Source organism: Mandrillus leucophaeus, unplaced genomic scaffold (genome assembly GCF_000951045.1).
Source record: "Mandrillus leucophaeus isolate KB7577 unplaced genomic scaffold, Mleu.le_1.0 Scaffold86, whole genome shotgun sequence".
Lineage (NCBI taxonomy): Eukaryota > Metazoa > Chordata > Mammalia > Primates > Cercopithecidae > Mandrillus > Mandrillus leucophaeus.
In genome coordinates this window covers 1,390,538-1,401,259 of record NW_012109363.1, presented here as the reverse complement: position 1 = coordinate 1,401,259, position 10,722 = coordinate 1,390,538, and the positions used below count along the sequence as shown (strand labels likewise).

The 10,722-nt window shown below is 46.7% G+C and overlaps 1 protein-coding gene across 1 annotated transcript in view; it reads right to left on the bottom strand.

Moving 5' to 3' along the window:
• SORBS3 (sorbin and SH3 domain containing 3) overlaps nt 1-6,954 on the bottom strand; it is a 30,804-nt gene extending 23,850 nt beyond the window's left edge. Inside the window, exons 1-2 of the mRNA XM_011968849.1 lie at nt 6,800-6,954; nt 1,557-1,709 (exon numbers count right to left, since the gene is read on the bottom strand). Of these exons, the coding sequence (XP_011824239.1) occupies nt 1,557-1,663 (107 nt within the window). The 5' untranslated portion in view covers nt 1,664-1,709; nt 6,800-6,954. The remainder of the gene's footprint in view (nt 1-1,556; nt 1,710-6,799) is intronic.
• Between the last annotated feature and the right edge of the window lie 3,768 nt (nt 6,955-10,722).

The window sequence follows — 10,722 nt, the reverse complement described above, 5'->3', positions numbered from 1 at the left end:
GGTTTCCCAGCTGCCATCCCGGCCCCTACCGCGGGGCTGGCGTCTGGGAGGGGTCGGGCGGCCCGACGCGGGCCACTCAGAGTTTCCAGCGACATTTCCAGAGTGTGGGAAGCGAGCGGCCGCGCGGCGGAGCCAGGACAGGGGGCAGGAGTGGTGAACCGGGCGGAGCCCGGACAAGGGGGCAGGAGTGGTGAACTAGGCAGGCCGGGGGAGGCGGACAGGCCGGGAGCGAGATGAGGGCGCCCCGCGGGCAGAGTGGCAGAGCTGACCAGGGGAAGGCCCCGCCGTCCGTCGGCGCTGGGGGAGAGGGTGTGCCTGCGGCGGCGCGCGGCCGGGCGTGTGCAAACAAACAGGCGCGCGTGCACTGCAAACGTGGGGACGCTCACACACGTGCAAGCACAGGGAGGAAATCAGCCCAAGGGAGCGGCCCCCCTGGGCGTGCCGCGCCCCTAGAGAGGATAAGGGTGGGGTCCCTTTTTCGGGGATGGGATTAGGAGGGTCTTGGTGTTCCCGGACATTGTGTTTGTTTTGATCTGTCTGCTTTTCCGCTGTTCTCGCTGCTCTGAGCTGAGTCCCTAGAGCCCCGGCCCTCTTGCTCCCCATCCACTCTGGCCATCCCCTCTCCCTGTCTCTGCCCCAAGCCTCTGTGTGGCACAGGGCCTGCTTCAGAAAGTGGGAATGCCTAAGGAGCATTGACCGGCCTGGAAACACTCTGGAATCCTTTCTAGCCCTTGGATTGGCTCAGGGATCCCCAAGCCCCAAACCAACCAACCAGCAAATAGTTGCTGATCAACTTTAGATAGGAGCTGGGCGTGATCAATGCTAAATTATGAAAACTAATGTCATCTCCTGCATTCCTACTGGGTGTCAGACTGGTGCCAGAGGCCACCAAGAGCTTTGGAGTGTTTTCCAAACTCACCGCTCAACTCAAAGGTTGGAAGGAAAGAGAGTGGAGAAAAGACTAAGCGATTTTCAGTCCCTACCACCATTACTGCTTTAGTCTTATCTTCTCCCTCCTTCAGGTAAAGGAGCTCTCCCCAGTTGCCTTGAAACGACATCACATGTGAAAGCTGGAGGAGACGTTTGGGTTGAGAAGCTTCAGATAGGCCTGCTGGCCTCTTGCGCCTGCGGGGCTGCCATGTAGACACAGACAGCCGCACCAGCAGCAGTGGGACCATTGAGGGACACATCATAGGGAAGCAAGTCCAAGGCTTCCCAGGAAACATTTTTACATGATTCCAGGGGTTCTGAGTCTGCCAATCCTGGGGCATCTATGTAAAGGCAACTGTTGCACTGAGCGGGAGCTGAACAAGATGACCTTCAAGACTCCTTCCAAGAACCTGCCTCTCCAGGAAGGTGGAGAGATGGGGATCGCGGGGGCACTGCTGTGGAGGACAGCTGAGCAGGGGAGGAACCCTGGGACACTTCTTGAGGGAGGCAGCAGTGCACTGCCCCTCCCCTGAAGCTTAGATACCTGCTTACCCACCCCAGGTAGCCTCTTCCCTCCCTCAGGGATAAAATAGGTGCCCATTTTCTTAGACACACATTTTTCCCACCTGTCAGGGTCCTTGGGACTAAGAAGGACCACATCACTTTCACTTTCTTCCTTCTTCTCCCAAGATGGTGAAGCTGAAGCTCTTCCGACTCCAGGAATCCTGGCCATACCCCCTCACCAGCAGCAAGCTTCTCTTATTCTCTAGGGCTCTGACCTGGACTCCAAGATAAATATTTAGTGTAGAGGGTGCAGCTGAGCTGACAAAATTCCCCACTTCCTGTTTCTCACAAAGGGAGGTGGCAGCCATGGGCAAGGAGCTGGGGACTGGCCACCAGTTTCATCTCTATGGGAATCGGGAGTTGAGTAAACAGCTTTGTAGGAGGAGGCGGGGTAGGTCTACGGGAGACCTGAGCTTTCTTCCTGAGCCGCTTTGATTTCTGCCTGTCTGCTTAGGCCTGGGCTCTGCCAGGTTTATCACCTCTCTCAGGTCAGAATCCACCGTGTTCCGTGGTGCCCATCTGGCCTCAGAGCCGAGAGGATGGGAGACAGAGGGCCACAGAGCAGGGAAAACATAAGGAAATTTGACTGATTCCTCCCTTTCTGCCCTTATCTAAAGAGAATAATTCGTTCTCTTTGAAAAGTAGATTAAGGGGGGAAAGGTAGCAAGGTTTGGAGATTGAGCCAGGAACCAGGTGTCAGATTTCCCGACGCCTCCCTCTAGCTCAGCTTCCCTTGCTACCTCCACAGCTGGCACGGTTAGGGAGAGGCTAAGGCTGGGAAGATGGTCCTAGATAAGGCGGCTGGCCAGCTGGCTGTCAACAACAGAACAGATTCCTTTCCTTTCCAAATCCCACTGCACTCTCCCCTTTGCAAGCACGACTCCCCTATCTAAGAGGGACCTCCCTCCCTGTGAGTCGCCGCTTCCCCACCTCTGGCACTGCCCTTTGTCGGGGGCTGCCTCTGCCTTCTCAGAGCCACCTGAGCCACAGTAAACAGAGTTATGTAACTGCCCTGTTTTCCCAGCTACCTGATCCCAGGCACCAGTATCCCCCGCTCAAGCCCTTGAGGCTACACCTTTTGTTCTGTGGGTAGTCCCCAACATCACCATCAACAGGGGTCTGTCCACATCCCCTGCCCCCCATCCCCCGCCTGCAGGGGAGGATGAGCCAGGGGACTACCAGTAAATGTGGCTCTTCACAGGGAGGGGGAGAAGGTGGTGGAATGCGGGTCACTCTGAAAAGCAACCTCTGTCACCAAGGATGACAGATGAGGGGAAACAGCACTGAAGTGAAGGCGGGGTGAGCGGGGTGGGCAGAGCACCCAGTTTTAGTTCTCAAGTGGGAAGAGGGAAGCCAGGGGTCCCAGAAGACATGAACCCGGACTCAGTTCTTGAGGAGCACCTTGCTCTGGTGCTTGGAATCGGCAATTCAGATGAGTCACCCTCTGAGATCTACCCTGGACAGTTAGGCGGCCCTAGCTCTGTGCCTCGGTACTCCCATGGAGATACAGGGCATCTGCTCTTCCTTTCTTCTCCTCCCCAGGGATGAACTTCAGGTGCTTTGAGTAGATTTTTTTGGGGGTTTTGCTCTCAGAATTCTGAGTGTTTTCTTCCTTCCTCTAAGCTGAGCAGTTAGACCAGAAGGGGTTAGCACAGAAAGCACTGCCCGTTTCCAGCAGTTTGGACTTCTCTAGAAGGCCACAGTGACACAATGGTGAGGAATTGAAACCAAGTCACATGGACACACCAGCAAGAATCTGGACTATGTTTCATCCCCTGGGCTCCATTCCTTTCTCCTGGGTCCTCTCTTGATTCCTGCTCCTGCAAATGTTGCCAGCCAAGTTCTACTGATGGCCCTTTCCATGCCAACCACTCATGGGAACAGGAGCAGGCAGAAGAAGAGAGTGCAAATGACCCATTTTGGGGCTTCAAAGGGATTTCTGTGCTGACAATGGCATGACCTGGCTCATCTGGAATTCAAGATTTCTGGTAGACTCACTGTATACAGAGTGAGGGATCCGGGGGGCGGGAAATGCCCAGTACAGGTCAAGTATGGTGGGTGTTGGAGCCTGGCAGCCAGGTTAGGTGCATGGAACCCCATAGGAATAGAGAATGAGGCTCTCAGGCTTGCCTGGCACAGACCTTTCCATAGCACATGCATGATGTAATAGGCATCTATTCTGGGTTCTCAGGGCCAGTCTCCCAAAGGCTGCGGGAGAACTCAGCCGTTTGCCCAATTTATCCCTCCTGTCCTCAAGGAAGTTTTGATGCTGACATCACATCCACGGCTGTTCTCTCTTCCTCTTTTCATGGATGAGAAAATAAGCACAATGCACAGATGGGGTGTCTTTGAGAAGAACTGAGCTGGGTGAACCTCTCTTAGTTCTCAGGAAAGATGAAACAAACAAGTGGCTGTCAGCTCTAGAAAGTCGATTTTATAAGAGAAGGATAAATAAGTGATGACCTCAGAGGGAAAACCTAGCCAAGTCAACTCAGCCACAAAGGAGGGCACAGACCCAGGAGCTGGGAAATTAGGTCTGCATCAGCCTTCTTTCCCAGCTCAGGTAGACTGCGATGGGTAGGATAAGAGGGCTGATCTGCTGGCCCAGTGGATACCATAAGGTACGGCTCTGGCCTCCAAACAAAGAATAACCTTGTCTTCCCACCTCCTTGAATTCTATGATTAACCTTCTCCTTAACAGCATCAACATTAAAAAGTCTGCTTCATTTACCATTAAATTATTCATCCACTGTATCAAAATTACATTTTCTTTCTAAAGCCTGAAAGCTGTAATTAAAAAAAAAAAAAAAAAAAAAAAAAAGACCATGCAATTACATGTGTTGAGAAACAGAGTGAGGAGCAGATCTAGATGGAACAACAGGTTAATATGAATTTGCACTGAAGTCCTTCATTTCCAGGCTATTTAAAATCTTTCCACAATTCCAGAAATATGGGGTTTAGCTAAGGTGTAAGGACATTGCTACATCAGGATGCCATTGGGATAACAAAGAACGCAATGCATACTCATCTTATTGGAAATTAGAAACCTGGGCCTGTGGCCGGGCGCGGTGGCTCAAGCCTGTAATCCCAGCACTTTGGGAGGCAAAGACAGGCAGATCACAAGGTCAGGAGATCGAGACCATCCTGGCTAATCCGGTGAAACCCCATCTCTACTAAAAAAAAAAAAAATACAAAAAACTAGCCGGGTGAGGTGGCGGGCGCCTATAGTCCCAGCTATTCGGGAGGCTGAGGCAGGGGAATGGCGTTAACCCGAAAGGCGGAGCTTGCAGTGAGCTGAGATCTGGCCACTGCACTCCAGTTTGGGCGACAGAGCGAGACTCCGTCTCAAAAAAAAAAGAAACCTGGGCCTGTTTTCTGGCCTGTAAACTGCACTGTGGCCCTTAACGTGGCTGTATTTAGTGTAAAAGTCATCTCACTGGGGCCTGGCAGTGCTGGATTTAGCCCTTCTACCTGTACTGCCATAACCTGTAGAGTCCCGTCACTGACACTTTACTCTCCAGGGCCCCGGCTTTCTGTATCCCCAATTCCCCACTTGCGCAGGGGAGCTTGTTTTTCCTTGTGAATCCACAGCACCTCATATTTCTACTTTTCAGAGGAATGAAACGGCTAGTCTGACACTTCCCGTTCTTGGTAGGCCAGCTCCACGTTCAAATCCTCTTTGGCTGCCTTGACTTCTCCAAGATGGAATTCACCATGTCTATTATTAGGATCACATGCACAGTCATTAAATTACAAAAATACAAAACTGTTTTTATCCTTGGTAAAGAATGCATGTTTTCTGGGATGTCTTTATTCCTTTTCTTCAAGTAGCAGACTCTATTGGAGAAGCTGCAGAGGGGGCTGGGACTTGAGCAAGACGGAGGCCAGGGTTGGGGAGTGGATTCTGAGTTGGGAGACACAGAAACACGTTGTGGCCACCATAGCTGCTTTAAAACGAAAGGGCTGGAGAGAGGAAAGAAAGAGGTCCTTTTTATTGCGATGGGATTCCCTCCCTTGGGAGGAGAATTCCTTGGCATCGTCAGAGACCAGATATCAAAAGCCAGGCTTTCTCCTGGCCTCTGGAATTGTTAAATGAGTAAAGGCCAAATATAAGTACCTCCACCAGAAAATACAGGAAATAAAGACACAGGGAGCCAATACAGTTTTCATTTAATTTTAAGGGTGTTTTCTTCTTTTTTTAAAATCTTAAGATGACCTCTAATTTATAGTCAAAAGTCCTAACCAATTAATTTCTTGTTCACAAAAAAGACATTAGATGATTTCGGCCAATAAGCAACATTTCCCCCACTTTCTTCAACATAACTGAAAGCAAGAAAAAGTAGGCAGTCTCTAAGCACAAGCAAATAATCCATCATTCAGAAGAACCTTGAAAAACACATCACACCACCAGTTAGTCTGACATCTGACCACCTCACCATTTAGGAAGGAATACTGGGACCCCATCTTGGAAAATGTCTGCTGACAGATCTATTGGGAAAAAACAGCGATTGGGGTCACCATGCACCAAGAAAAGAAAAGTTAGGGATTTACAATGTCATCCTCAAAAGTTCTGTGACAAAAACACATCTTTATTGCCCCAAATCAAGATCTATGATAGGCCTGCTCCTCATTACATGCATTTCATGTTAAGAGTATTTGGAGACATCTACCTCAAGGGAATGAAGGAATGTGGGCAAGAACTTACTGGAAGGCAGTGTGCTGGGCCCTACTTTAGAGCCGCTCAGAGGGACAGTCCGCCTCCATGGCCTCGCTTCTTGATCTGAAGCCACCTAGACTTGTCATGAGGGCATAGAAGAGGAGATGAGGCATAACCCTGTCTCAGACAAAGGTGTTATTTAGCAGGTCTTGCCAAGGTGGCAGGGGTGTGAGGCCAGGGCCCCCTGGGAGGGAATATACTCTCCAGTATCATCTTTACCTTTGTGACTGCATAGATGAAGGCAGCTAACACTGACCCCATTCACTCTGGCTGGCTAGATATAGGCAGGTCAGGTCCCAAGCCCCAATGTAATATAGGCTCCCTTTTTCACACTCTGTCAATGGCACAAAGCCCTATTGTTAATACAGTTCTCTACTCACACTCAAGATAAGAGTAAACAACACTGTCCTTCCACTACACAACTTTCTTCCTCTACACACATCTGCTCTTTCTGACAGCCTTCCTCCGGGCATCTCATCACAGCAATACTGAAAGGGACTGTGGGAAGCCAGTTTTGGGCCCTGTCCTCCAGATAACCCGACCCTCCTCAATCCACTGTTGGGCCTTCCTATGCTGTCCTTTACTCACCTTCTAGCAGATCTCAGAAAAGATGTGGACCGGGTGCCAGACAAGGTGGAAGCCATGGTTATAACCACAGACAATTTAGGAAATTGGAGCCCATACCCACAGATGGGCCCTGGGTTCACCCTCCCTCTGACATCTTTTCTGCCTGGGCAAGGAAAGCTGAGTAATGCTTTAGGAGAAACTTGGGTTCCACTGTTACTATAACAACTAGAATAAATATTGGGGATTCTAGAATGGTACCTCAACAAATCTTTATGGCTTAGGAAATAATTTTCAATGCAGAGATCAGAGAGAAAAACCCGATAATTAGTAAAAATAAAAATTATGCATCAACCAATCTAGGGCAAGTTCTTCCTAAACCAATTTAACTGATTGGTCACCCAGATTGGTCAGGATGAAAATTCTTTTTCTTTTGAGATGGAGTCTTGCTCTGTCTACCAGGCTGGAGTGCAACAGCGTGATCTCAGCTCACTGCAACCTCCAACTCCCTGGTTCAAGCGATTCTCCTGCCTCAGCCTCCCAAGTAGCTGGGATTACAGGCACGCGCTACCACACCCAGCTAATTTTTATATTTTTAGTAGAGACAGGGTTTCACCATGTTGGCCAGGATGGTCTCAATCTCCTGATGTCGTGATCCACTGGCCTCAGCCTCCCGAAGTGCTGGGATTACAGGCGTGAGCCACCGTGCCCAGCTTGGATGAAAATTCTTAAGAACTTAAGCTTTATAGATATGGTACAGTAGAAAATTTTGGAGATTTATTTATTTACATAAAATAGGGCAGGGTAAAGGGAACAGATTTTAGCCTTACTCATTCTGAGGCTAGAGAGACTCTTGAGTAATGACCATGAACAGCAAGCCCAGCTGTGTCTCATGCAGGCATGGCTTATATTTTTCCTATAGAGATCAGCTGCACCTCAAACTGTGTGTTTTTAAAGCACTCAGAGAGTAGAGGATCTAAGGAACAATGCCAAAAAGGCTAAAAAGGCCCCAAAGTTATCCAGTTTTTAAAAATCTTACCCTTGCTCCTTAATGACATTCAACAATAGTCTATTGACAAAACAAATAAGGGTTTCTCTCTTCCTATTTTGAACAATGTCAGTCAGGAAATCATCCCTAAGTTATCAGGACAGCAAAGAAAGCTAAACTTAAGGTGGCAAATCTTTGCTATTGATAGAAACTTGCCTCACTGAATTGTTCATGGAAGAACCAAAAAAGGCAATGAAAGACATGAAGTCTTTTACTCCTAGGCAAGGAGCACTATCAAGCTCATCGGAGTGTGATAAGCAATTCTTACCTTGCCAATCAATATCCAGTCACAAAAGACCAGCAAATCAGCAATGTCTCTACTTGTAACCAAAGTGTCACTTTGAGATTTTAAGGAAAACGGAGGCTGTTTTTGTTTTAGCATTCTATTAAAGACACACACACACACACACACACACACACACACACACACCCTTGGCTTATTGTTTTGCTTTTGCTCTAAACATTCAGAACACAGAAATCAAAAAGGGAGATATGTTTTGAACTTACATTAGATGAGTTTTCAAATTTTTAAAAGAAATAATCATCTGATCGATTTAAATGTCCTGTGATATGTATGTCACCAAAAGTGAGAAACTGGCTCCATGTGAAGCATCATTTTCAAAATGGTATTTCAGAAAAGTTTACAAAGGAGTCCTGACATGCCTGGGAAATTGTTTGTTTTTGTTTTCCTAAATGGGAGAAGTTGCAGAAGAAGAAGGTCCCTGTGGGCCTTCCACAAGGAAGGTCCTGTGACCGAGAACACAATAAAACTGTTTATAGTATCTTTACGCACACACAGGGAGGGGGAAACATTCAATGAAACAGAAGAGACTTTGAAAACACCAAGACTGCAGAGCTTTAACAGCAGTTAAAATGTCTGTTTAATCATGGCCCTAGGCAGGAAAAGTAGCCTGAGAGCAAACCCAGGGCAGGGGTCCAGCCACCTTGGAAGCTGTTGTTTACATTAAAACAGCTACACAACGGAAGGGATAACTTTACCTTTAGAATTCAACAGACTTTTCAAATCTAGCCTCCTCTTAAGAGTTAGTGCTGCTCTAAAACTCACTCAGGTTTTCTTGAACCAGGACCACATAACCTCTCTACTCTGGCTGATTCCTCGACAGTTCAGAGGGAACCAGTGAAGTACTGTATATAATTTTGTGATGCTTCTGTCAAGGAAACTTGCTTTATCATTCTGCTTTTTGAGACAATAGTGAAGCCATTCCTAAATAATCATCCCTAACAAACTACTATTTTTTGCTTATAAGGATTTACAGTAACTATTTCTACTACTGCCTGCTGATGGAGGCCTGTAAGAGTGGTTTCTCCCTGTGGATTGTATATGTGTAACAATAGCCTTAATGAAAAGGAGAAAGGGATAAGGTACTAGCAACTCTGCAATCTGTCATGTGGAATGACTTTCATCAGTGAAATTTCCAAAGACAGGATCTTTTCTAATCCTAGGATTGGAAGAGAAAGGAACATAAGGATATCTAGGTGCTTAATACCCGATTTAGGTTCAATGACAATCAGGAAAAGACAGTTACTAGAGACTTTTTCTCCCTTCTTTCACAGGTTTTACTCACAACCCATTCAGAGATCCTTTATCTCCTTCCTATCTTTTTATTAACGGAGCAATCCATGCAGGCAGATTCCAATCCCTAAGAGTGCTTTGATTTCTGCCATAAACAAATCAGGAACGGTTAGAAAAAAGGTATAGGAAAACAGAGATAGATGGGCTAAGTCTTCATTCTTCTAATGAAAAGTATGGTTTTTTTGGGGGGAAAAAAAACACCAAAATTATGTTGTTCTTTGTTTTTCTGGTTTCCTGGAAACTCCCAATATGACGTATTACTGTCTGAAATACTTGCTTTAGTGCTAGACTGCCACATCACAAATAACACTAAGGAATGCCATAAATGTGCATGTTCCATGCTCTGATGTAATGTTCTCAGGCATGTACATTCACTGCAGAGCTGACCAATGAGTATTATGACACGGCTCCTGAGATGAGGCTGGCCAAAATGGGAGCCTAAGTTGCCCCAAAATTTTCTTCACTAGTTGGTTGTGACTTGAAAATCAAACTAAGGGAAAATAATTCACAAACTACATCTGAACACTTGTTTTTTGCATTTCAAAATATGCTAATGGAGGCTGAAATACCATTCAACCTAAAGAGTAACTGATACAGAAGACAGGAAATCCTCACTTATCCAATGTCCTTTAGCAAGACCTTCAATTCACAAGGAGACCATTGAACTCTTGTCAGTTTCTACCACCCCAGCTGGTTTCAGTAATACTGACAGGGAACAACAGAAGGACGATGGGAAGGCAGATGCGAGAGCTGATGCCAACAGCCTACAAGGGCGTATATACATCCTGCTGTAGAAGGTGCTGTTGAGGGCATTTATCAAATATTTAGAAAGTGACTTCCTTTACAGAAGTCACCTGGGGTTCAAAAATGAAAGCAAAAGAATCTGGCAACTGTGAAAGCTTTCTGAAAATATTTCTCCTCCAAAGTTCTAAGGAAATTTAAACCATTCATGCCCATGGTCAGATGAACAAATTTTAAGTAACTCTAAGAACATCCCTTGTTATTTTTTGTTTTGTTTTACTAGAACATATTTAAAGGAACTGAGAGTCCAGAGAAAGTAGGTTATTATGGAAAACATTTCCCTTTGCCCTTAAAATCACTGGGTTTGGGTTATTCACTTTGAAGTTCTACTATGATCCAGTTTCCCATAAGAAGAGAAGCAGTTTTAGCCATTGAAATCTAAGAGGACTTTCTTCAATGGCACCCAGCAGAAAGGAAAAAAATCTTCTTGCATTTGAAAAGTTATTAGTCTTACAGGAAAGACAAGACATTAACTTCCAAAAAACAATAATGAAGACTGACTAG